The sequence below is a fragment of the Danio rerio genome, chromosome 5, assembly GCF_049306965.1.
Source record: "Danio rerio strain Tuebingen ecotype United States chromosome 5, GRCz12tu, whole genome shotgun sequence".
Classification (NCBI taxonomy): domain Eukaryota; kingdom Metazoa; phylum Chordata; class Actinopteri; order Cypriniformes; family Danionidae; genus Danio; species Danio rerio.
In genome coordinates, this window is record NC_133180.1 from 61,728,569 (window position 1) to 61,756,488 (window position 27,920).

General features: G+C 36.2%; 1 protein-coding gene across 35 annotated transcripts in view; it reads right to left on the bottom strand.

Moving 5' to 3' along the window:
- Positions 1 to 22,371, bottom strand: part of acaca (acetyl-CoA carboxylase alpha) — a 111,821-nt gene extending 89,450 nt beyond the window's left edge. For 25 of the 35 annotated variants that reach the window (XR_012405976.1, XR_012405975.1, XR_012405974.1 and 22 more), the window contains exons 1-8: positions 22,179 to 22,371; positions 18,144 to 18,399; positions 11,980 to 12,112; positions 10,247 to 10,385; positions 9,906 to 10,015; positions 6,853 to 6,934; positions 6,664 to 6,762; positions 4,738 to 4,844 (exon numbers count right to left, since the gene is read on the bottom strand). Coding sequence is in view for 32 of the 35 variants with exons in the window: in XM_073950518.1 (XP_073806619.1) it covers positions 4,738 to 4,844; positions 6,664 to 6,762; positions 6,853 to 6,934; positions 9,906 to 10,015; positions 10,247 to 10,385; positions 11,980 to 12,112; positions 18,144 to 18,370 (897 nt within the window). In the remaining 3 variants the exon portion in view is untranslated. 35 annotated transcript variants of the gene reach the window in all.
- Positions 22,372 to 27,920: the final 5,549 nt, after the last annotated feature.

A 27,920-nucleotide genomic window follows, 5' to 3' on the forward strand; every position in this document is an offset into this window, starting at 1 on the left:
TCCTGCCACACCCCCTATCCTAAACAGACATTAAACCCGCAATCTCTCCGCCTCCCCGGAGAATCAAGGAAAGGATTAAAAAGCAATATTGGATTTGGACATATTGCAGCAATCATAATTCTAAACACGGATAAAACCTATCTCCCGGACAATAAAGCAACTCTTGGGAATCCCACCTCACCTCTTCCATCCTGCAGCTCCCGATTCCAGTGCACACTCCAGTCCTCCTCTTTCAGCGATCCTTACCACCTACGCACCCCGCCCCTCTACCTTGCGTATCATTGCTTTTCCCCCTCTCATTTTTACAAGCTCGCAGCTACTGCTGATTATTTTCTATTATAAAATAGAAATTACTTGTCGACTTTTGTCAATATGTTTATGCTTTTACTGAATTACGTTTGTAACTGACCTAATTTTCTGAATTTCTCATTCCAGGTTTCATCTACTGAAGCACAGCCGATCTCGGCGCTCCCTTCCCACAACCTCACTAGTCGTCCACCAACACTACACCAGAAATCACAGAGCAATTCCCTGTTAAGCACATCCATACCAGCCCTACTGAAATGGACATTAGAACGTTTCTAAAAACGTCTAATAACGGCTCTTTCATCTCCTCATAATTCTGCCTTTTTCAGCTTTAACAGCATGATTCTGCCAGATGAATATGCTTAAATTATCACGTTATAAACCAAGCAATCTCTCTAATCTAGACGGCTGCAGCGCTCGGTTGCAATCAACATTACACCCGCCACCCGATATCTGGCAATCGGAGGTCACAATTACATTTCGTAGTCCGTTTAACATTCGGATGCAAAAGTAGCCCACACATTTATGCTTAAAAACGATCCGCTGGATTTCGCCAATAACTACGGTGTTTGCACGTAATTCACCTACAAGTTCCCGTTCTCTCTCCCTAATATCCCCCAGCTAAACTAGTGACCGGTTTTCTAATATTTGCATTCTCATTGCGGAAGAACCTCCGGCTTAAGCACTTCTATAGAATTCTTAAGCATCAATTTGGAGTGATAGAATTTCAAGCATTAATAAGCTACTTGAATAAATCGACAATTAGTCCCCTTTATATTCTGGAAGAAATATCACGCTAAGCATAAACTGCTCTCCATCTAGAACATCAACACACATGCGCATTATCCCGCAGGGATGCCTTTTCGTCACTCACCTATTTCATCTCGCAGCAGCAATCTCCGGAATAGAAGAGAAATGATCTAAATCCGATCTTGGCCGTAACAAACTCTGCCTGAAGGGCGTCGCGCACCAGAGGCGCCGACGGCGCGGTGACGCGACGCACTTACGACAGAGAATAGTAGATTAATGCGCACCAGACTCAAGCATTCATACTTTATCAAATAAACTAATCAATTATACAAATAGCGCTCCGCGGCGCAGCAGAATACGAAGTGTCATGAATTGTGGCTGGGCACTACGGACAGCCGCATTGACTTCCTTAGTATTTATTCCTTCCTGTGAAAGTCAATGGTTACAGGTTTTCAGCTTTCTTCAAAATGTTGTCTTTAGCGTTTAACACGGGAGTCACTAACCTCTGAAACTAAGAGCTACTTTCGGGCACCGATTAACGTGGAGGGCTACCAGTTGGATAAACACTTCTCAAATAACAAATTGCTCAAATTACTTATAATTATAATTAAAGTTTTTGGTTATTTTTTAATAATGAATAATATTCATCCAGGTGTAGTCACTGATCATGTTATGATTCTCTCAAAATTACCAACAATGATTTAACAGGGTAGGAAATACCCCGTAATTAATATATCAACGTGCAACACTATTTTATTTATCTTTGCAAATATTTACATTTTTAAATGATTACTTCTATATTAGAGAAAGCTTACTTGTAAGTGGTGTCATGGTGAGCTATTTTAGAACAGGCCTGTGAGCGACACACGAGAGCCTCGTGAGCTATCTGGTGCCCATCGGTACCATATTTGGTGACTCCTGGTTTAACAGAAATGAAATTCATAAAGGTTCGTAACCATCAGGTAGCGCTTAAAGCATGCGACCTGCTTATGCTTCCTTCCTTAAGCGCTGGAATAGAAGCCATTCATTTATTAGCTATCCAATTTCATCCTCAGTATATCCTTTTTACACAGATGCTGCCCCCTTCGTGGGGTATATTATCGGGGCCGCCAATGCGCTTCTAACTGGCAATAAAGTCAATACATTCTGAAAAAAAAAAAAAAAAAAAAACTTCTGTACATGTTCCTAGTTGCATAGGAAATCGCTGACTCTCTTTTGCTTTATTTTCAGAAACTGGTATCAGAAGCAGAGCCGCAGCTGACTCCATCTCTCCTTTTAAGATGATAATCCCATAACCACAGCATACACAATTTGCGTCAGCATTCATTTATACATTTTAAGTTACCCCAGAACACCTCATCAGTTTCTCACTGCTCAACACATCCACACATTCCGTTGTCATAACACCTTAAAGTCATAGGACCATTCAGGCTTCCCACCAGATTCATAATCCAGTCACTCATTCAGAATTGGAGCCACCACCACAGCAGCACACAAGGGCTATCGTAACAACACATACAAACACTAGGAAAGTAGTCTCCCGACGCCTTCAAATCTTATATCTGACTCAGCCACAGCCATCTCAGGGAAGCTCAGAGGACCCTCACCAGCAGACGCAGTAATCCCAGCGGCCAAGGGCATGGGCCTAGTCCAGGGAGAGAATACGACCCAACCATACCAGCTTCCCGAGGGCAGAGGAACTACCCAGTCTCCCAAGGGCGCGGGCATGACCCAGCCATCTAGCTTCCTTTCTTCCTTCCAGCTGATTTGCACTCAGCCTTCTCCCCCTTTTCACTCACCTAACTCCAGTAGGAGTTCTCTCCCTGCCCAGGCCCCCTTGTCACCCCCGCCCCCCCCGGCCGCTGCCACAGAAGTTTTCACTGCCCCCCAACTTTTCTAACTTCTGTAGGACCCCGCCCCCCCCATGGCTCTGGCCCCCGCAGGGGCGTTACCCCGAGCTTCGATTCTCGCAGGAATCATCTCACTGCCCTGGCCTTAGCTTTTTATATTATGTCATTCCATAATGACATATAGTATAGCACCATTTATTTTTCTCTCTGTTTGATTTTATTTATATAAATTTATATCTATACGCACCCACGCATATAAATATGAATTTATATATAGTGCTGTCACCCTCACGCTCTGTTCCCGCAGGAACACCCCCAGAGCACCTATACCGCCCGTCACCCTCCAGTAAGAAGTCTTCACCTCCCCCTCATCTTTTCCGACTCCTACTGGAGCAACTAAATAGCTCACCCAACCCCGAGCTGTGACACGAGTCATGTCACCGACCCTCCCCGGCCCTAGCTTTTATTTATGTTTATTTTTGTTTATTTCTCACACTTATCTTTTATTTTTTAAATTTATTTATATATATGTATATATATATGCACCCACGCATATAAATATATATTTATATATAGTGCTGTCACCCTCAAGCTCTAACTCCCGCGGAGTTAATCCCGAGCACCGGACCCCCGCAGGGGTCATCGCCCAACTGCCATTTCCCCCTTCAGCTGGGGCTTCACCGACCATTCCTTTTCCCGACTCCAGCTGGAGATGGCACATACAGCTCTCTCTCCCGCAGGCGAGCCAAGAGCTTCGACTCTCGCAAGAGTCAGTAAAAACGCCCCCCCAAGGCCCTAGATTACCCCATTATATATTTATATATCTATATGTTTCATATAAATATATAATTATATATAGTGCTGCCACCTCCCAGCTCTATCTCCGCAAGGAGTGTTCCTCGAGCAAATTTCTCCTTTGGAGTCCCCGCCCCCCCTGCCCCCCTTCACCCCCCTCTCCAGCCGTAGTCCTTGACTCCCCTTCCCTTGTAATGACTCCAGCAGGATTCCCACCCACCCCATGGCTCTGACCCCCGCAGGGGTCTCCCCGAGTCTCTACTCAAGCAGGAGTATTCACAGCCCAAGCCAACTCTGCTCGGGTTCCCGCAGGAACCTGTTTCACCCTTTGCTCCAAAGGAGCCCTCTTTACCTTTTCTTTTTCAAATAACTATATCCAGCAGCCGGATATAGCATTTCAAGCCTTTTGGGGAGTTTCTTCGAATACACGGCTGCTGTCCCGAGCTTCATGCATTTGGGGAGCTCTCGAGAACCACCTGATCTCGTACTCCCCTCACATGCTCTATGGACCTGGCGGGAGCCCTGGGCTCAACTATCTCCGAGCTCAGGGTTCTCTCCCGGGACAGCATGCCAAACCTGCTTACAGCTGTCAAGCAATATCTAAGTGTGAACTCTTGAAGTGAAGTTTTTAAACTAATTTCGAGAGGAGCACGTGATATAATTGACAGCAGCTGGCCACCTATCTACACTCATTAGTTAGCCAATCAGATCTATCCTAACCCACTATAAGTAGCCTAGCTAGACATTACTCCCTTATCTTCGTTTTCCGAAGAAACCCCCCATCCACCCCCTTTCTCCTCCTTTTCTCCTTTACAAAAAGGGGAGCTCTCGAGAACCACCTGATCTCGTACTCCCCTCACATGCTCTATGGACCTGGCGGGAGCCCTGGGCTCAACTATCTCCGAGCTCAGGGTTCTCTCCCGGGACAGCATGCCAAACCTGCTTACAGCTGTCAAGCAATATCTAAGTGTGAACTCTTGAAATATAATTTATATGTGTATAATTAAAAAAAAAACTGTTTGGAAGCATAGCATACCTTCAGTCCAGCCTCCACGTCGTGCACACAGCCTTGCTCGTATAGCTCAGTAGGAACATTAATAATCCCTTTCTTCTGGTCATTCTCTGTCCACTCTACAGTCAGTCCTGTACAAAAACACCATCACAGTAGTCAATTTTCAAAGCCCCAGATGAGACAAGAAAATAGCAGCAAGAAAAAAGAAAAAAAACAGTGTGGGATATGCATTCATGCTGTATTTAATTCAAACTCATTCCACCAGAAAACCACTGCTTTCTTTCTCATTTTTCGTACACCAAGTAAACACAAAACTTGCTTTGAACTGAGCTAGATGATAACACTACTGACTTTTGTAAACTGCATTAAAGTGTTCAAAACTGAGAACACAATATGTCATTGATCATGCCACAGATAAATATCATTATGCAAGCAAACTATCATTTAGAGCTAAAAACTGTCATTTGTCTAAAATGGAAAGGAATACATATTTACAGAGATGGGAGGTATTAAAGTGCAAATACTTTGTTACTGTACTTAAGTAGATTTTTCTGTAAGCAGTACTTTACTCCACTATTAATTTTTCTGACAACCTTCAACTTTTGCTTCTTACTTTTTTACACAAATATCTGTACCTTCTACTCCTTAAATTTTTAAACCATGGTCGTTACTTTCATTTTCATGTGTTTGGTGGCGCAATCTATATTATTTCTTGTCGCTGCGCAATTTGAGCACCTTCTCGATGCAATCACTCTAATTTCCGTCATTGTGCTGCATGCTGCAGTGTGCGTTTCTTTTTTTTTTTTTAACCAAATGTTATCACGTGCCTTACGTAGGCTAGTTTATGAAGACTACCATGAGCAGGCAAGGATGAGCAGATGAGACAGAGAGAGTCTGTGAATGTAACATGACTGATGCTGCACTGTTTACACAGTAATAAGACATATTTTGCTCGATCAGATCACAAGTAAACAAGAGAGACACATTCCAGTTCAAAATATGCCGTTTAAATGCCTAAAGTTAAGGTTAGAGTATTTTGTGCACTTCTGGACCATATGGACTGCATATGTAAGGTTACTTTATCTAGACTTTGTTACTTAGTTTTAATCCACAAGATATGCATATTCTAATTTAATAACCAGTAAGCTTTCTCTCGCAGTCTCCTCTTCAGACTAAGAACATAGATTTGATTTTATTTAATACAGAGTTTGACTATTATTACATTTGACCCCCCCTGAATTGTTTACATTTTGTAATTAATATTGTTTATTTTATCGTTATTGTTATTATAGACTTTGTTCATTTAAATTTTTTTACATTGTGTTTTGTTGCTTTCTATGTTGTTTAAAAAAGTAAAAAACTGGCAGTGAAAATGTATTCCCTTTTAATATGTTTAAAAAAGTAAAAAACAAAAAGAAAAAAAAGAAAGAAAACATTAAGACTAGCATATCCATACAAGACATACACAAAAAATATATACTGATTTAAGGGGGACTTTATTTATCTACTTCTAAATCTCTTACAACTGCTTAATTACAACTGAATAATGCACATAAATGCTATGTCAATTCAATTTAGCGTATATAGCAAAGCTAAAATATACTTGCTGCAGAAATTATTGTGGTGATGCAGTGCCAGACCGCATATGTATGCAGTGTGAAAGCTCTAATCCTTTTATGCAAGCACAGATAAAAATACAGACTGCATACACTGCAAACAGAGCACATCTGAAAGTGGCCTTCTCATAAATCTGCTTTAAAAAATCTGAAAAAGGATGACTTGGCTTTCTAGCGAAATGTTTTCTTTACTTTTAAGCATTTACAATGCTAAACCTCTCCATCAACAGATTACCTAATGCCCTCTGCTGGATCTCAATCTGTGTTTGACAAAGGATGTTTTGTGCATATACACATCAGACAGTCCTTGAACTGAAATTAGGCTGAAACTGACCTGTTCCACTCCAGGGTAGTGTGGGAATGCCTGCTGTCTGGGCCACAATAGAGGAAGCGATCTTATCCCCGAGAGCCCACATAGCCTGACTTGGAGGACCTAATAACAGACACAAACCACTCGAGTAACAGCACTGTATGTGATTCATTTAATCAATGTTGTGCTGTCAGACTTCTAATAATAGCTCACCCATGAAGGCGATGCCGTTCTTGTGCAGCAATTCAGGAAGTTTGGGATTTTCAGAGGCATGACCCCAGCCAGCCCACACAGCCTAAACACAGTGGGTAAAAATAAATAATGTTTATTTTTATGTTGTTGTTGCTGTCATAAATTGTTATTTATTCCATGGTCTGTTGAAATTCTTGATTCTGATTGGCTGGAAGGTGTGCAATAAAATAGTTTAATGCACAGGTAGTTTAAAATGCACAACATGTATACCAAATGTGCTTCCCTCAAACATTAGTAGTAACCAAGGTAGTTCTTGAGTGACAGTTGCTAGAGCCTTCATTCTTCTGTGTAATCTCAAAGCAAAGAGGTAGCTACACATTATTGACTTCATTCTTTTACGTACAAACTCATTCACTTACATTGACTTTTAGCCATAAAACAACTCATTATACTGCTTGATGTTACAAACTTGTAATTTCTAATTATATTATTTATATTTTTATAGGTCACCATAAACAACTGTTTGTAGAGCAAATACCATTTGAACATTTACTCCTATTGTTTATTACTCTGTCTTTTCCCCATAGAAAAAATTAATCTGAAGTACTAAAACAATCACAGAAAAGAAATTAAGCGTTCCAGAATATGTCAATATGAGCTGTTAGATATTCCCATGTCATTAACATGCACACACATGATCTCATTTACACACACCCCCTTTAGCTTGATTGAATGCAGGGAGGGACATGAAGAGGTGGTAATTCAGTTAAATATTTTGCTGAAAAGAGCAAACTTACAGGATAGCTTGTCTATAACTTAGCATATGACCACAGTATACGTGGGATAATCAACAGTTTGCATTGCGTTAGAAATAAGGTACATCCAGGTAGTTGTTATCACAGTAAAAAAGCCAAATGCAAAATAGAGGGCGGTTGCATTGGACTGAAAGGCTTTATTCTGCGAAAACAACCACCTGGATGTACTTTATACCATTTATTGCATGGCTACTTGCCACAAAATATGAAAAATTTGACACAAAACTGTGTTCTAAGCTGTATTATTTTATTACTTCATTATTTAATAATAATTTAAAGCCAAGCTTACAGATATAAAACAGGTTGAATGGAGCATACACCAACCTACGCACTATTCAGTCACAAGATAGCACCAATCGAGGGCTGCTGTTTAAAGGCTGATTTATACTTCTGCGTCAAGCGCAAGAAGGCTATGCATCAAAGCGTAGGCTGCGCTGTAGCATAAGGAGGACATATAGCCCTCGCCGATGCGCACCTCTCAAAAAATGTAACTACACATCTCAATACCGTGTAGCGCAAGCTCCCTGATTGGTCAGCTTGGTAGCGCTGACAAGTGTGGGCGGATGTGAGAGCCGCGCAAGCCAGATGCAGCAAGTGTTTACTAGTGTGGAGTCCTGTGAAGAAGCTCCAGATAGAGACTGCTGTTTTGTATTTACCTTATGATTAAAGCTGTTGCACGTCCACCGATTCCCGCCTCAAAATGAGCGAGTTTGCTCCACTTGTACATTAAGGTAGGAATCAGATTAAAACAAAACATCAGCGATGAAACTGAACACAAAGGAACATAAACACCTATTGCCAGCTGGCATTTCGGAAGTGTTATTGCAGAGCAACAGAAACAGTGTGCAGAAGTATAAATACACGGCTACGCGCATTGCATACGCCATGGGTCACGCCGATCACTTGACGCAGTATAAACCAGGCTTCAGCCTAAAGGCCTTTATTCTGTAAAAACATTGGCCATAGTACGTTTTCTAGTTTTGCATGGCTACTTGCCACAAAACGCTACTTGCCGACTCTAATAGTTTATTAATTCTTTATATAAAGGCAAAGTTGGAATGAAACAGCTGAATGGAGCATACACTAATATGCATATAATTCAATCATAAGATGGCACCGAAAAACAGCAGCGGAGAAAAAGAATCGTAGCTTATAAATCCATGTAAATGTATTCACTGATGGTGAATGATTCAAAATACCCGGATAAGCCTGTGTAATTCAGTGGTTGTTATTTTGGAATAACATGTATCCGCTTTCGGAATAACATCAGAATCAAGTATCCGCTTGTTAATTCGTGACGTATGGAATACTGTTTCCGGGTCCAAGCCGCTACTAATTTGAATTCAGAAAATATTAGTTTTTGAGCACTTGTTAGTCCTATCACACATTAAAGCAAATTTTATATCCAATCATAGCGTACACAGCAGTATCCGGACTTGCTGCATCACTGACAGCAATATTTTTACAATTTATAAAAATGAATCCCATTCTGGCCTTATTAGGCATATATAAAGTATACATAATGCGATCATGATTTTCGAAAGTATTACAACGCTTTGCAAATATTTATTATTACCATTTGTTACCATTACCATTACCATAGTCTCCCCATACAGTTTGATAGAGCGTTTGGACCTGCAAGCCACTTTGCATGACTTCACACTTAACAAGCGATTTCCAGAGAGCCATTTAATAAAGGATTTTCAATGCAGAGGTTACCACCCTCCGCACTGCATTGGGCAGATCTTTGCCTGCTTGTCATGCATTTGTGCATTCTCTGCATTGTAAATTCTTTAACACACAGTAATACATTTATTATTCCTTGTCTATTGTATAGAAGTATAATATAATAAACATTTCATCTCATAAGACATCAAAAATTCTATTATCATTTTATATCCCTGTAAAATTATAAATTGCTTATATTATATTCAAAATTTGATTTAACCCTTTAAAACATGCAAGACCTCTAACATCTAGAAGCTTCTGTTAATGCACAGAAAACAAGATACAAAGAGGATATGAGGTTTTGTAAAAACCAATCCATAATCAAGCGGTTTAACTGATGTCAAGAGATATGTTTGATTGTTTATATGGTGTACAACTTTAATTTACAAGTAAAAATTAAATGATCTATAAGTAAATGATGATAGAATTTTTTTTTTTTTTCGGGGGGTGAACTGTTCTTAATGTGTTCTATAATTGTCCAAATACTTTATTAGCTCTAAACAGCATTTATCAATGCTCATGTCCACTTACTTGAACAGGAATTCGTTTAGCAATGTCCAAGATGAGTTCCACATTAGCGTAGTTGTTGTTGTTTGTCCCTCCTGGCACAGGCACATAGTGATCTGCCATCTTGATGTACTCTGTGGATTGAGTTATGTTTGCATAAGTTTTTAATTGTGTGCACAAATCACTTCTGCCTCGCTAAACACTTTGTATGCAAATTAGGCCAGGCCTGTGCCAACAATGCTTACTGACATAGTTTAAACAATAAAAAAAAAGATCAATTTACTGTATTTCTGTTAAAATACAGAATTTCAGTGCATCATTGGTTTATTTATTACAGGTTTCCTCTGGTGAATTTTTGAACTTACCTGCATTAGCTTTAAGGTCCTCTGGGGTCACCATGACAACAAAGCGTATGGCCCGTTCATTCCGAAACATTTCGTAAGCCCAGCGTCGGATAGAGCGCATGCACTTGACTGCAGCAATGCCATTGTTCGCAATAAGGACCTGTCAAAAGAGTATCATAATATTATGCTAATGTCATAACCGGTTAATGGTTAAAAATAAATTATAATACAATTTTTTTTCTGTATAACTAGAGGTGTAACGGATCACAAATCTCACAGTTCGGATCACACTACGGTTTTTGAGTCACGGATCGGACCATTTTTCAGATCAGCAAAAAAAGAGAGGAGACAAATGTCATTTGCTTTCCAGCTCTAAAAAAATATTACTGCAAAAACCATTGGTTTTAACAAACAGAAGTTAGAAGCAGTATTTTTAATACAAAGAAAACCCAGAAGGAACCAGCTGATAAAAGGAAAATATTAAATACAAAAAATTATCTTTGCTACTGTTGCTGATAATGGTAAACATAGAAATCTAACATCTTGCACAACATATCATATTTATTTTCAATGAATGACTTAAAAATTCAAACATAAAACCTTATGTTTTACTATAGGTGGATCATTTTTATAAACCGATTCAGTGACGTAATTTTGATGGTTGTTTGTCGCCACCTATTGGTTAAACAATGTAATTGCTACATTCAGCAGCGTCAGGTTCCACTAAACAGGGATTTTAATCTTTACCATAACCATCAGTGTTTATATCTGAACTATAAACTGTTCTCCCAGTACTTCAGTGTCATTTCATTGTTTGTTACTAATTAAAAAAAAGTGTGAAAATAAATAAATCTCTCGCGATCAAACACAGATTTGAAGTCACTATCATTTATCATGTTGCGCGAGTTTGAATTGATCCTGATCTTTTAATATTTAATTGTGCAGCTTACACTGAACACATTATGCAGGCTAAACAAACAGTGACAGAAAACACCTTTAATTAATAACCTAAGAAAGCATTTAGGTCCCACCACAACTTTTTCCATCATCATTATATTTTACAGGGAAGCCAAAATGCTTTCATACACGTGATTTGGATGTGGAAGGCGCGTGGGAGGCGATATCTCTGCAATTGTTATAAATGTTGGATTAAACTACAAGTTCAAAAAAAGTTATTAATCCACAGGTCACGTGCATTCCAAACTGTGGGTTGTGATTCATACGCATCAACTGTGATCCTTTACACCCCTATATATAATTAAAAATTAGCAAAAATTATCAATGTCAACATTACATTACATCACATGTATTACAAAATTATGCATTTTGTTTTCAACCATTTATTAGTCCTCACATTACTTTTCAATATGTTTCAGAAACGCTGAAATCAAAGGTTATATCTGATTAATATTTTAATGATTCTGAGCTAGCATGAGCTATGATCAATTATATTTTTAATTAAATAATAAAAACAAATAAAATAATATATTTTTACATTTTTTAGCTAATATTAACTAAGATAATGCCCGCAATTACTTAATATGTGACTAAATTTAGACAATGAGACTTAATAAATAGTTAATAAAAATAATAAAAACAAATAAAATTAATATATAAATAAAGGAATAATAATTAAAAACAAAATATTAAAACAAAAAACAACATTAACTTAAAAAAATATTTAAAAAATAATATTAAATTACACTACGCATTCTGTAAATAGCTGCACATAAAATGCCAGTGAAAGATCTTACCTTCTCAATAACTTTGTTTCCACCGAAGCGGGTGACAAACTCAGCTGGAGAAGCAACAGTAAAATCCCTCTGCAGGTCGATACGTCTGCGGTCCCTACCCTGCTTCACAAGGTGAAGTCCTGACATGCTAGGCCTTAAGAAAGACACAAAAGCACCATCATAATTCCCAAGGTTGCCTGAGAAACAATAAATGCAACAAGACTAAACACTAAAGCTAGGTTAGGCAACTGACAGCACTGCTGACTCTGACAGAACTGCTAAAAGAGCAATTGCTTTCGCTACTGCAGACAGCTTTTAGAAACTATAAAGAGAGCACTTTTCATTTCAGTGAAGGTTTAAATTGTCATGCTGCTAGACACAGATAAAAGTTTCAGAATTAACACGCTAATATTCAGAATTTACTGCAAAAATGAGAAGAGTGACAATAATAAAATGGCAAAAGACAGCACAACACATTTGATACATGACAAAATATTGGAGGTCTCTGCATTATTAAGCCCTAAAGTTTAATTGGAAGAATTTTGATACCTGTGCATTGTAGTATTTTGTTGTGAAAGAAGGATTAAAACTATTACAATCATATGACTATCATATAAGTTTTGCTTTCACAAGGGAGTGTTACTCATGGACTGTATACAGACCAAATTTTTCATTGAGCTAGGCATGGGACGATAATCTGTTTCAAGGTTTACCATCGTTTGGAAAAAGTCAAGGTTTTAAAACTGCAAAAAAAATAAATAAAAAAAAATAATTGTTTGTTAGGTTTTGTGTATGTTAAGGCTATTTAATTAAATTTATTAGAAAAAATTATCTCCAGAAGAAAACTGTTTATAACCTTAAAGAATTGACAGCAGAAAACAAAAATTATTTATTTAATTATTTAGTCTAAAATGTTATTTAACTATTTTTAATTGTTTCTTAAAAAATATGTTGTGTTCAAGGTCAAAAAAGTTTTTAAAGTAAGACACCGTGAAACTGTGATACACTTGTCCGAGGTAATCATACAACGAATTTTATACCGGCCCATTTCAAGTCAAAGCAAAATTCATTTTCTTGTCGGCTTAGTCCCTCTATTAATCCGAATCTGGGGTGGCCACAGCGGAATAAACCGCCAACTTATCCTTATCCAGCAGGTTTTTACGCAGCGGATGACCTTCCAGCCGCAACCCATCTCTAAGGAAAAAAATAATTATATATATATATATATATATATATATATATATATATATATATATATATATATATATATATATATATATATATATATATATATATATATATATATATATATATATATAAAGACACACATATGACAGGAACCCTTTTTGATCAAATGTTGGAATCCAATGGAATCCAATTTTGCTGTTTCCGAATAAATGATGTGACCCAGCAACAAAGATGTTCATTACAGTAGATATCAACACTGAAAATTCATTAGCCTAATATGAGTAATAATTTACATGAACTGATATAACACGAAGTAAAAATTTATAAAACTCTGAATAGATGTTCATAAAAAACCCTCTTGAAATAGATCCCCTTTTTAACAATCATATGAGCTTACTTTCACTGTACTTTCACTGTTTACTTTCGCTGAGCTGAGCAATTCCATGCAACGGTCAACCTTGCCATGAAAAAAATTAGGTTTGGGCCAAAATATCCAAAATTGCTTTTTGTGCAAGCAAGCATTTAACAGTGCTTTACAAATACTCAAAAATGTCTTTGGTAATGTTTTCAGACAATTATATTTGATTTACCAGAGTCACACAAGTGCCAATTTCACATCTGTCATATCCATAACGGTGAGGTGTCACATCCATTGTGAAGCTTTTTCCTTTTGTTTGCAAAAAATGCCAAATAAAATAAAAACAATCATTATTGATCTATCAGGAGGTAACTCTTATCCATTTGACTAGCATTGATTCTTTTGGGTTGTGCAGTTTAATTCACAGAAAGTTTGTGGTAGACTGTAATCTCGCTAATCTTTTTCGACACATCCATAACGCCTGGTTAAAAAAAATGTTTACAGATTGATATTTTTCTGATCCTTTTCTGATAACTCTGTGGGTATTTATTTTTGAAAATATAAACAGATGTTTTAATATAATGTTAACATACTTTTTTGAATTTATTATTTTTTTTACTGCAAATGTCACATCCATAATGCTGGAATTGCTCAATTGCATAAAATGGATTAATTTATATAATTATTACATAAGTCTTGTATGCGGTGAAGCAGTGGCGCAGTAGGTAGTGCTGTCGCCTTACAGCAAGAAGGTCGCTGGGTCGCTGGTTTGAGCCTCGGCTCAGTTGGCGTTTCTGTGTGGAGTTTGCATGTTCTCCCTGCGTTCGCTTGGGTTACCTCCAAGTGCTCTGGTTTTCCCCACAGTCTAAAGACATGTTGTACAGGTTAATTGGGTAGGCTAAATTGTCCGTTGTGTATGAGTGTATGTGTGAATGTGTGTATGTTTCCCAGAGATGGGTTGCGGCTGGAAGGGCATCCGCTGCGTAAAAACTTGCTGGATAAGTTGGCAGTTCATTCTGCTGTGGCGACCCCAGATTAATAAAGGGACTAAGCAGACAAGAAAATGAATGAATAAATGAAGTCTTGTATGCGGGCGATGCAGTGGCGCAGTAGTGCTGTCGCCTCACAGCAAGAAGGTCGATGGTTCGAGCCTCAGCTGGGTCAGTTGGCGTTTCTGTGTGGAGTTTGCATGTTCACCCTGCCTTCGCTTGGGTTTCCTCCATGTGGTCCGGTTTCCCCACAGTCCAAAGACATGTGCTACACGTGTATTGGGTAGGCTAAATTGTCCATAGTGTACGAGTGTGAGTGAGTGTGAATGGATGTTTCTTAGAGATGGGTTGTAGCTGGAAGGGCATCCACTGTGTGAAACATGTGCTAGATAAGTTGGCGGTTCATTCCGCTGTGGCGACCCCATATTAATAAAAAGACTAAGACTAATTTTTAAAAAATATTAGACTAATTTTTAAAAGCTTTTTTGAGCATTTTTATATCCTATAATTATATTATGGTAAGGTTAATAACATTCAACTCCAAGCATTTTTGTGAGGTGATTTTTTATTATTATTTAAAAGACAGAGAAAACAGGGATTTTTTTTTTTAAAGGCAATATCGCCCAGGCCTAATCATAGGAAACTTACAAAATACATGTTAATGTGTCAATTTAGGACAGAGAAAATGCATACTGCAGAAAAAGAAGTATCAGCATGGTATTCCTAACACGGCCTTAATGTTTAGCCTAAAGTTACAGTATTGCGTCATGTCGGAAGTGTTGGCACACACAAGGAGATCCTGTAAGGGGGAAGGGCTGGTGTGTCTCTCGATCTTCCTACTCTAACCTCTCGGCAAAAGGAATGTTCTGTACTTCCTTAACACTTGCCCACCCAAGCCCCTCCTCTTGACCAATAGTGGAGCTTTATGTGGAGGAGGGGTGTGTATTGCCCCACTCAGGCAGTTTCAGCATCGCCACCCCATCCAGTAACCCTTCTCTGAGCTGCTTATAAGAGACCAGAGTTAAACACAAGGACACATTTATCAATTTAAATAATAGTAAGTTGATTCACAAATACAAAAACACACTGCAAAGAGTATTACTTTATTATTTTGCTAAATAAATGGTGTGTGTTCCTTTGAGGCAGCATTTAAACAGCAAATTTGCCGTACTGAGAAATCAGGCCTGTCTGCATGTGGTCTGGTAATTAGTACAAAGGGTAGCCACGTGTTCCCCAACGTAAAAACCAGACAGTTTTATTTAATCGCAGACAAATCTTATTTTTTATAGCATTAGTAAAAGCCAAAACAGATATATTTAAACCTGAGAGGCAATGTTAAAGACTGAAGTCTGTGTGGTTTAATATAAATATGTGGTAGTTATTTTATGGAAAGGGAATGAAATGCCGGAGTTATATATTTATTTAACAGTATATATCATAGTAACATATTTTAAATGCCTAATATTAATATTTCATAATAATCTACTTGAAAATGTAAATAAAATAAATAAGGGGGGGGGGGCGTGCGAACTGAAGAACGGAGAGATGGTTGCGTGTTGGGTTCGGCGCACATGGGGACTGTACGAGAGACTCCCGGGAAAAACGGGAGTGTTGGCAGGTATGCCTGGACCTAGACTGAACTATTTGCCAACACCAACAGTCCTCGGGTCTCATTTAATAGTATACAGTTTAAAATAAATGGAGCAGACACACGTGTACTCCACTTCCCACCCAAAACTTGTCTAAAATATTGATGCAAGTTAACCACTGAAATTAATCAAATAAGCCATAATAAAAATAATTTATGAAAAATGTAATGTATTCTGATGTATGTTTACTTTTACCAGGATTTGTAAGCAAGCTTTATAAATCAGAGCCCAGATCATTGACCAATGTACAACAATCTAAGTTGTCATGCCTCCAAGTAGGACTGCACAATATATAGTTTCAAGAGTTCCCACTTAGCTATGCTTAGCATTTATAGCAGGTTTGGCATGCTGTCCCGGGAGACAACACTGAGCTGGGAGATATTTGAGCCCAGGGCTCCCGTCCGGTCAATAAGCATATCAGGAGATCCGAGATCAGGTAGGTCTCGATAGCTCCCCCTTTAAAAAAGGGAGGAAAAGGAAGAGATGGGGTGGCAGGGGGGATTCTTTCAAAATGAAGATAGAGCAATAAGGAGAAAGTGATCCATTTATAGTAAGCTAGGATCACTCTGACAGGATTATTACTGATTACAGATGAGTGGCCAGCAGTGCTAAATTATATCACGTGCTCCTCTTGAAATTAGTTTATGAAACTTCACTTTACCATCGATATAGCCAAGTGCTCATCAGCAATAGTCACATCACAAGATTTGCAATCATGTCGAGTCTGAATTATAGGTAACCAGAAGCTACAGGAGTGTATTTAATTACCGTATTTATATAATATATGCAAAAAAATACTTCTCTTACTTCGAATTTTGTCTTGTTTCTTGGCATGAGACGAAAACTGTTTTCAAGGTATATGGCGGTTTGGAAAATTCAAGGTTTTAAAACAGGCAAAATTATCTGCTTTACCGATCCTAAGTGCATGTGTAAGATTTTCTTTTTCTTTCTTTTTTTTTTTTTGTTCTTTAGGACAACAGTATATCCAGCAGAAAATACATCCAAAGATGCCATTTTTAATAGTAAACAAATCTGTGTTTTAACATGACATGAAGACAGCAGAAGTCTATGATTTATTTGAATTATTTAGCCTAACATGTTTACTGCTCTAAAATATTATAAAGGTTTTTCAAAATAAAATGTACTTTGTTCAAAGGGGGAAAAAAAGTTTTTGATTTTTACCAAGACATACAAAAAGAATATATTTTAGAGCAGTAATCACAATATTGTGAAACCATGATATTTTTATCCAAGGTAATCATACCGTCAGAATCTTATATCGGCCTACAAGTTTTTTAATGCAAATATCTACATTTTAAAGCAAAAACAAGGTTATTTCACTTACAACACTGGCAGATAAATTAGCATGTTTTAATTTTTAATTTACTTATTTCATTTGAAGTTGAAAACAAAACCTTCTTGTTACTAACAAGAAACGAGATAAAGCAACTCCCCAGAAAACGATCAAATAGTGGCATTCAAACTGTTTTCATATCGCAATATTTATCAAAATATCAGATTTTTCCAATATCGTGTAGCCCTACTTCCAGGCTAATTCCAACCCATTTCTGAAGCCTTACCACTTAGACAAACAAACTCACGCACACAGACTCTTCTGACATGTCTGTGTGAGACCCCAGTAGGCATAGAGACGAAAGCGCTGCCAAAGCCTGGCAATCCAACAGAACTTAACCAAACGCACAGAGAGTTGCTTGTGCACATTTTCACACAGCAAAAAGACGAACCCAGATGACCTTTCACAAACCCAGTCTCCTCAAGCCACCACTTTGCACAATGCTGCTGCCTACTTCTCTCATTCACATTCGGGCCTAGAAATGTAATCTGTTATTTAGACAACAAGCCCTAGTTTTATCTTGCAAGCAAGCCTTTTCAAAGGCCATGTCCCTGATTTCTTGCAATAGAGAGAGAAAACATGATACAAAGTTGGTGAAAGTGGACATCGGTGACAGAATGCACACGAGAGCACAAAGCATGTCTGACCTCATATTGTGCAAGGGTCCGTCCAGGCTGTCGAAGCCCATCTCATAAGTGCTATCTGAACTGACGGAGGAGGGGGAAAGGGAGCGTGGATTGTCCTCCAGCTGCAGGTCCAGCTTCCCTGCGGTCTCATCCTCAGAGTTTTCCTCTGACACAGAGCCCACGATGAAGTGAGAGTGCAGCGCAGCCACAGCTGGAAGTTTCTTCTCGGTGGAGTCTTGCTCTGCCATTGTTCGGCCACGCTGGCAGGCTGCAAGCACTACAGAAGAAGAGAGAAGGTGCAAAAAAATAGATTTTTAAAGTTCTTTGTCTTAGTTCTGGCAATTGCTAGCTACACTTGTCCAAGTGTTTGCTTTTTAATATACCTTTTAAATATACTTGAGTTTGTACATAACTGGGAACAACTGCGTTTTCTTATTGTGTTGCCTGGGCATGGAATCAGTTGCAGAAGACTTAAAACGAAATCGATGAATTTAAAGGCATTATAAAGAGAGTTGTTTTGGATGCATGTGATTGCTGTTGTTGAGAGGACTGATAAAATGTTGTTGTAATGTGGTGTTCTAGTATTTTAAAATTGTTTTACTCTATGGCTGTTACATTGGTCAGGTCTCTCTCTTGTAAAAGAGATTTTAAATCTCAATGAAACTTCCTAGTTAAACAACAGTAATGTAAAAATAAAATAACAATCATTTAGTATTTAATTAGACAAAAGTATATAATATTAATAATAATAGTAATAATAATAATAATTATTATTATTCCTTATATTTATATAGCGCTTTTCTAGACACTCAAAGAGCTTAACACATTGGGGGAATTTCCTCATGTTCCACCATTGTGAAAGCAACCATATTGTGCCAGGCCACACACCAAACACCAAACACCAGCGGGCTGGTGGAGAGAGACAGAGTGATGAAGCCAATTACAAAATGGGGATGGTTAGGAGGCCATGATGGACAGAGGCCAGTGGGCAAATTTGGCCAGGATGCCAGGCTTAGACCCCAACTCTTTTTCAAAGGACATCCTGGGATGTTTAACGACCACAGAGAGTCAGAACCCCGGTTTAACATCTTATCTAAAAGACTATGCCCATTGTAAAGTATAGAGCACACTTTTTTTACTTGATCGGTACTCGCTTATCTGGCTGATCAGATGAAGTGATCACAAGTGTTTGTTTAGGTTTACAAGCAGAGAAAGATGCATGTTAACTTCTTAAGCATCAAATATGTGTAGCGCCCTCTTATCTCACAGAATTAGTTACTGTGCACTTAGGGCACTCCCAGGTTCTAATTAGGTTGTCTCTTGACTAAATAATTTGTGGAACCCTGTGTTATAACCACAGAATTTTAAATGACACTAAGAGCTTTGCCTTGATATATTTACAAAATGTATGCCTGTTTAATAACCCAGAAAAAGAGATTGTTTAAATTAAATCACTTGTATTATTTATTTAAGAAATACAATTTAAATATGAAAACATAAATTCACATTTGACAGTGTTAGTTAGTCAGTGGCTTACAAAGATTTAACCAAACAAAAAGAAATACAATAATATACATATAAATCTTTTAAACAACAACAAATGAACTTTTTTCAATGAATGAAATATATAAACTGCTAGTAAAACTAAATTATTTATTTATTTATCATCTAATGGAAGCACTGTGCTACATATGCATTCCAAACTTTTTCTTCATTGAAGCATGTTGAAATCTTTTTCCATCATTTGAAATGTTTTCAAATTGCATTGTTAGTCATTTTTCTTAGCAATTTTTTAAATCTGTTTTATCTAGTATTTTCTGTAAACTACTTCTGACCATGACGTGTCCACACTAAATGGTTGTAAGAGATGTGTTTTAATCACTTAGCAAAGAAGAGATCTCCACTTAAGTATCATACTTAAAGAAAAAATGTGCTTTATGCAATTTTACAGTTATATAAAGCTTGAAGCATCAAAATCGGTACTTGGTAACGGGCGATCACCATGACAAGGAATCGGTACTCTGCATTGGCTCCGAAAATCCTGATGGGAGGATACCTTATATCTGTACTGCTTTTAAAATATGGAGCAAAGACAAAAACAATGAAGAACTAAATGTCTTGGCATATTATTAACATGAATCATTTAACATTAATGACATTAAAATCTTACTGTGCAGCATTAAAATATTGGTGAAGTGTCATATTAAATCTTATACTACCCAGTATGCCCATTTGTCAGCAGGGCCTATTAAAATATTATCTAATTTACTATGATTAGGTATTTTATGCAGTTTAATAAGTACAGGTCATAATATGTGTATTGCTTCATTTTTTGCAGAAATACATCCGTTAAGCTGAATAACAATTGGTATTTTGCACATTATCAATATTTATGACATTTTGTTTTTACAAAAGCTATCTGAACTATGAAATAGACATTATACTTTCAATTTAACATATTTATGGTGTTATTAGCAAGTTATACTCTAAAATATGATTGCAACATGTTTTTGTCATTCTTTAAAATGCAGTTGTGTGATATAATCCTCTATTTTCCTTTTGTAAATGTATAAACAATTCGGAAAGAGTAGAGCTTAGTGTATGTTAACTTACGTATGACTACATGTGTAAACACATTCAAATAGAAATATTTTTTTTTCATTCGCATATTGGTTCGTTTTTAAAGTGAAAACTTGTGACACTGTCCCTGTATTTTTTACCACGCTACTTTGAAAGGTATGACTTAAACAACATTAGCACTATTTAATTGACTGAAAACATGTTTGTACTTTAATAATAATTAGCTGCTAATATGATTTCCCTATTTAGAATTAGCAAATAATATGTTTTACGAAATTTGATTATCAAAAAGAATGTCCGAATGCGTTTTTACCTTTTGTCCAAGTCAGTCTTTCAGATGCCATAAACCCTCAGTTGTTTTATTTATTATTTAATGCACTTTAATAAGTACAGATCATAATATGTGTATTGCTTTAGTTTTACAAAAATATATCCGTTAAGCTGATTAAAATAATTGGAATTTTTCACTTCATCAATATTTATGACATTTTGTTTTCACAAAAGCTATCTGAATCATCGAAGTAGACCATTTACATTCAATTTAATATATTTATGGTGTTATAAACAAGTTATACTCTACAAACCTGACGACAACATATGTTTTTTGTAATTCTTTGAAATGCCATTGTGTGATATAATACTCTATTCTCATACTATAAATGTATAAACAAATCTGAAAGAGTAGAGCTAGTGTATGTTACCTTACGTAAAACTGCATGTAAACACGTCCGATTTGAAGTAGTTTGTTTCATGTTCGCAAATTCGTTAATTTTTAAAGTGACAACATGTGACACTGTGCCTGTATTGTTTACCACGCTACTTTAAAATATTCAGTCTGAAATCGCATGTAGGTATGACTTCAAAACAGCATTAGCATTATTTAATTGGCTGTGAACATTGTTGTACTAGGCTGCTAACATGATTTTCCCCATTTAAAATTAGCAAAAACTATTTTTCTGAAATGATATCATTAAACATAAAGTTCGAATGTGCCAAAATAAAACCAACTTTACCTGAATCACGTCCGATTACTGTAACGTTACCTTGATTTAGCAACTAATGCAGGACTGACACATGTAAAAATACAGCCGCACCTCATCCAGCCTGATGAACCTGACAAACGAGTCTCGAGCATCGCGTACCCTTAACCATGTGTAACACTCCTTTTAAACCATGTAACACAGACACTACGACTCAATTATATGATCAGTCCATTACGAAGCTCCATTTAGTGCGCATACAAGTCATAACTTTATCATACTTCAAACATTTGAGCTGTCTGTTGACTTACAGCGAGAAACAGTGCGGTATGTTCGCATAGCACATATGCTAACTTATAACATCACAACCCCTCTGTCTGCATTGTTTGGCTAGAAAAGTCGCTGTTCGTATTGAATAAATCCATCCAGAATGTGCAGTGTCATGTGCAGCTAGCAGAAACTTGCTCCCGGTAATAAGCTTATGTACGTTACTCACCGTGCGTAAGGAGTCTGCAAGCAATTCTGAGGCGTGTAGACGGACGTTTTAATTTCAGCTGAGTGAATTCCCTCCTAACTGAAGGCCATCTCCTCCTCGGTGATGGTTTATTGGCTATATAGCAGCATAATGATACAGGCTCTGTCGTTCCAGCCTCTTTGACAGCAGCATCACGGTGGTGTGATGCGAGGAGGGGGGGTTACTTCTGGACGTCGTCCTTTGACCTCAGCGATGCAACCACTCACGCTGCTTCAGTGGACCAATCGGATTGCGCGATACGGCTGAGGCGTGGTCACGCACACAAATAAATCGGAAGGAGCGCCCAATGAATTGTCACTTCGTTAGACGCACGTGTTTTCTGTCAAAGAGAGGTCTGAGCTATTGTTGATGCAGTTAAACAAACCAATATGAAGTTAAACGATTTTATTGAGAGTTAACTACTAAAGTTAGTCAAAACAAATCTTAAAGTTTGGCTTCATAAAGCTTTGTGTGAACGTTGGAAATAATCATAAAGTCTAACATTTAAGGTCTAATCAATTTTTTTGTTGAAAGTTGTGTTCGCTTGAGTTTTTTTCCAAGTCAGTCGCTTAATGGACTTTCAGTCCTTTAAATGCCATAAACCATCAAATCTGTCTATATTGTTTCTTGTCTAAAGGTTGGATTGTCTCCCTTAGAAGAAATGTGTTTTAGAAGAAGAGGTCTTCTGTATACAAACACCCACATACAACCTAAAACATTAGGAAAAAAATACGTCCTAATATAAATACAACTACATCAGAACAATAATTTATAAATACAATACATTACATGCACACCATCTATTTTACTAACTGATGCAGTTATCTTATTCTATTAACTGTTGTTGTAATTGGCGTTTGCTTTAATTGCTCATTAATCGAGATAACTAGAAAAGAAAAAAGAAAATAAATGTATAGTTGTATCTGTTATGCCTGCATAATTGGTCTGTATCTTCAGAAATGACACGTGAAGAATCAGATAAAATCTTGAAGTACTCGACAGACAACTCAAAAGTATCTTATCATAGGCCAAGTGTCTGAATGACCATTATTCTCCTGCCACTTTTTTTTAAAAGTTATTTATATATAAAAATATAGAAATAGTAATTCATAAAGACAGAATATCACAAATATTTTGATTGTTGTATATAAGTTCCTTATTGACTATGTCCTTACTTTTAATATTGTAGCCTTGTTAAACTCCCTCTATGTTAAAAGCAAAAATAACATTTTAAGGTTGGAGTAAAATGATTGGTAAGAGACAAACACCTTTCACTGATTGATTTCTAGCCAAGACAAAAGAAAAACCTCCAATATTGTGGAAGACAAGAGTCTTGTACATGGCTCCTTCTGTACTTCTGTCTGGTAGATGATACGTATAAAGTCCCTTTTAGCAAAAAAGACTGAGTACAAGAAGACATTTATTCCCACTGCCATTGTTTTTCTTTCTGGGAATTTTTAAATAGGATTTTTAAAAATAATTGTGTAAGTGTATTTATGTTTTTGTTGTTGTGTGTGAGCCAAAAGACAATTTTCTAAGCCCTGTGATAGACAATTAATTTTATTGAATTTAATTAAAAATTTTAATTAATATTCTCACCAAAATATATATTTGGTGTATATTCTCACCAAAAAGTTATTTATTTTAATAAAATTTGTATTTACTTGACTTTTTTTCATTTAACTTAATTTGTGATCAATTTTTGGTCAATTTATCTGAAATCTCCTAATCATATTTTCTTTTTGAAATTATTATAATGGTTCAATCATTTTATTTTAAGTTTCATTTATTATTTATATTAAATTGTTTATTTTACTTATTTGAATATTTTATTTTGATTAATTATACTTTAGCACTCAGATGCAAACAATGTAGATATTCTTAAGACAAACTGCTGAAGTTTAATTAAAAAGGGGGGTTGGCAAATGTGATCTAATTGACTTTTTACAAATTGTTTTACATGTGTGAAAATAGCCAGTTTTTCAGAGTTAACAAAGAAAGATCAGAGAATCACAGAGGTCAGAGGAGGTATCAGATTTAAATAATCAATTTTAATAGCCAGAGAAAAGCATCTCTGAACACAGAAGACATAGAAAATGATTGTCTAGTCTAAAGAGTTTAAATTTCTGCTGCAACATTTGGAGGGTAGGCTAAGATTTTATGTAAAAAAAACGTGTAGGTTGTGTGCGAAGATCGTATGTGAAGAATACTGTCAATAAGGCAAAATAAGCTTTTGTAAATAAAAATAGTTTTTTTTTTTCTGATAAAATCCACAATCTTGCTCATAGACAAGTCACTTCTTTAAGTTTAAAAAAGAGTTTGTTGTGCAGCTTTTCTTGTTATTATATTATTCTACTTTTAATCCATTTTATTCCACTTTTTTTTATTCTACTTTTTTTGTGAAAAGGTGGGGCTTAGTAAATAATGTCAGAATTTTCAGCATTAGGTGAGCTGTCCCATGAGGTATACAGCTATGTAAGAAATGCACTATATGCAGTTGAAGTCAGAATTATTAGCCTCCCAGTATATTTTATTCCCCATTTTCTGTTTTACTGAAAGTTTTTTTTTTTTTTTCAACACATTTCAAAACATTATAGTTTTAATTACTAATTTCTAATAACTGATTTCTTTCATCTTTGCCATGATGACATAATATCTTAAAGTGACATTTAAAGGCTTAACTAGTTTATGCTAAATGGGAAAGTTAGTCTAATTAGGCAAGTCATTGTATATATTGATGGGTTGTTCTATAGACAATTGAAAAAACTAGAATATATAGCTTAAAGGGGTTAATAATTAACCCTGAAACCTTAAAAATGTTAAATATTTTATTTTTCAAATTTATCATTATTTGATATATATTTATATTTGAATTACTTTTTTCAAAAATTAATTGCTGAATTAAAGTGATTGTAGACTCATTGAATCCCGCATACAATGAGAGAATGCTGAAACAGACAGAAAGGACGATGGCAGAGCCTTACATTTCTGCGATGGAAATATTCTCATTATTTTGCACACATGGGAGCAAAGGAAAAGAGGATTATCTGCATAGACAGTGATTTTACTTTTTAATAAAACAAAAAGTACAAAAGTAGCAAACGCTTTACTTTAAACTGTCATTAATCTGTATATGTGGCATGCAGAACTCTGGGGTCAGGAAGTTCTCATAAGATAACATTATCCTTTATTATTATTATTCATTGTTTTGTGTGTTTTTTAAAGGGAAATGAAAATTATACAGTGCATTGTTAATAGCTCCCATATTAAAAAAAGAAGAAAAAAACTTAGCAAGTTTTGAAGGAGATCAAGCCTATAAGGCAGGTATGGAATAGTTAAACATTACACATTACTTACCTTATGTAACGCAACTAACTTGTTTGAGAGTAACTCATTGTAATGCATTACTTTCAAAAGATATTTACCCCCACAGTGGTGAAGATGTCATGTGCTAAAACACACGCATACTACTGCTTAAGATATCTGTTGTTGTTCAAAAGACAAAAAAGTCATACTTTTATGTATGTCATATTAGTTTTAGGAAAAAAGTAATCCGTGTTTGCACAATAAAATGATCCGTCAACGCAACATATCAAATCCCTGATACTGACACTCTTTGTTGTACTTTAGAACATTTGTCTGATTTGTAAGCAAATTTGAAGATTTGATCAGAGTATTTCAAAAGGCCTAACCTTGACTGCAGTCGAGACAGGAGCATGATCCAGGTATTGGGTAATTCATTTGATTGAAAGTCATGATGTATCTGTTTACATTTTGCAACATCATACATTTGAGTCAGAATCTGAATTCATGCAATTTGACTAATAATTTACACTGCTGCATGTGACCCTGGAGCAAAGTTGTAGGTGTTAATCCTTTCAAAATTTAGATTTATTTTCTGAAACATCATCTAAACATACAGCTAAAGTCAGAATTATTAGTCCCCCAGATTTATTAGCCCTCATGTTTGCCCCCCCACCCCCCATTTCTGTTTAATGAAGATTTTTTTTTAACACATTTGAAAACATATTAGTTTTTATAGCTCATTTCTAATAACTTATTTTAATTAAATAAGTATAAATTAAATTTATTTTCATTTTGCCATGATGACAGTATATTTGACTAGATATTTTCCAAGACACTTCTATTCAGCTTAAAGTGACATTTAAAGGCTTACCTATAGGTTAATTAGGTTACCTAGGCAGGTTTGAGTAATTAGGCAAATTATTGTATAATGATGTTTTTTCTGTAGACTATCAGGAAAAAAATAGCTTAAAGGGGCTAATAATTTTGTCCTTAAAATGGTTTGTACTGCTTTTATCCTATAGCCAAAATAAAAAAAATAAGACTTTTTCCAGAAGAAAAAATATTATCAGACATACTGTGAAAAATCCCTGGCTAAACATCATTTAGGAAATATAAAAAAAAAAAATAAATAAATAAATAAATTCAAAGGGGGGCTAATTTTGACTTTAACTTTAAAATAAATAATCTTTCCATTGATTTATGGTTTGTAGGGCAATATATCTTGGTCGAGATATAACTATTTGAATATCTGCATCTAATATCTAAATATTGAGACAATTGCCTTTAAAGTTGTCCAAATTAAATTCTTAGCAATAATTCTTCGTCATTTTCCTTTAGCTTAGTTCCTTTATTTATCAGGGGTCGCCACAACGGAATGAATCGCCAACTTATCCAGCATATATTTTACACTGCAAATGCCCTTCCAGCTGCAACCCAGTACTGGGAAACACCCATACACTCTCATATTCACACACTATAGCCAATTTAGTTTATCCAGTTCACCTCAGGGAGTTAAACTCAGGAGGTAATTAAAAAAACACACACACACACACAAAAAAAAAAATACACAATACACAAAATGTCAAAGTGTAATAAAGTTCATTTTATAATACAGATAATTTTATATTTACACAAGATAACCGCTGGCGAATAGCCTACTATGGCTATTTCACATTGGTTTATTTACTTTGAATGACCAAAGCCTGAGATGTAGCAACATGTACTTTGATGACAAAATGTACTCGATTTTAGATATGTAAATGGAGTGGGACTTTTTGGAGTGGAAATATTTGTCAAATAGCAACGTTATAAAAGCAATTTTAGCAAAACATGGGCTTGGCGGGGCAGCGGAGACAAGACAGCAATTGATCTGAACTGGAACAAAACATGAATTAGCACTGCCATCTGCTGGCACTATCTTCACATTAACGGTAAAAAAAAGTCTAATTCACACGAGCTGCATGTGCTTCACTTGTATATTTTTACACAACTAGTTATATTTGCTGCATCATTTGTGATTATTCCTCCCAATTTTCATTAACATTGGTACTCAGACTATGGTTTAGCTCTCTGGCTATCGGTAAGTTTTTTTTTTAAATAAATGAATTATTCCAGGATAGGACTGAAAGCCCTTTGTAGCTTGAATCATAAAGGCTCCATCCAGATACTATAGTGTGAAAGGAGTGTCCAAACCAGACCCGTTCCTTTAGGAATACTGTCCTGCAGAGATGCACCTTGCTTCGATTCCCACATGAAAATATATGACAGTATTGCAAATTACATTTATATTTGGATTTCACATATATAAAACAGATGTTTATGCACATTTTTGCATTTCATAGCAAACAGTATGTGTGTAACATTTGTTTTTTTAAATAAAAAAGTCTTAAAATGTAAACAACTTATAAAAACACCCCA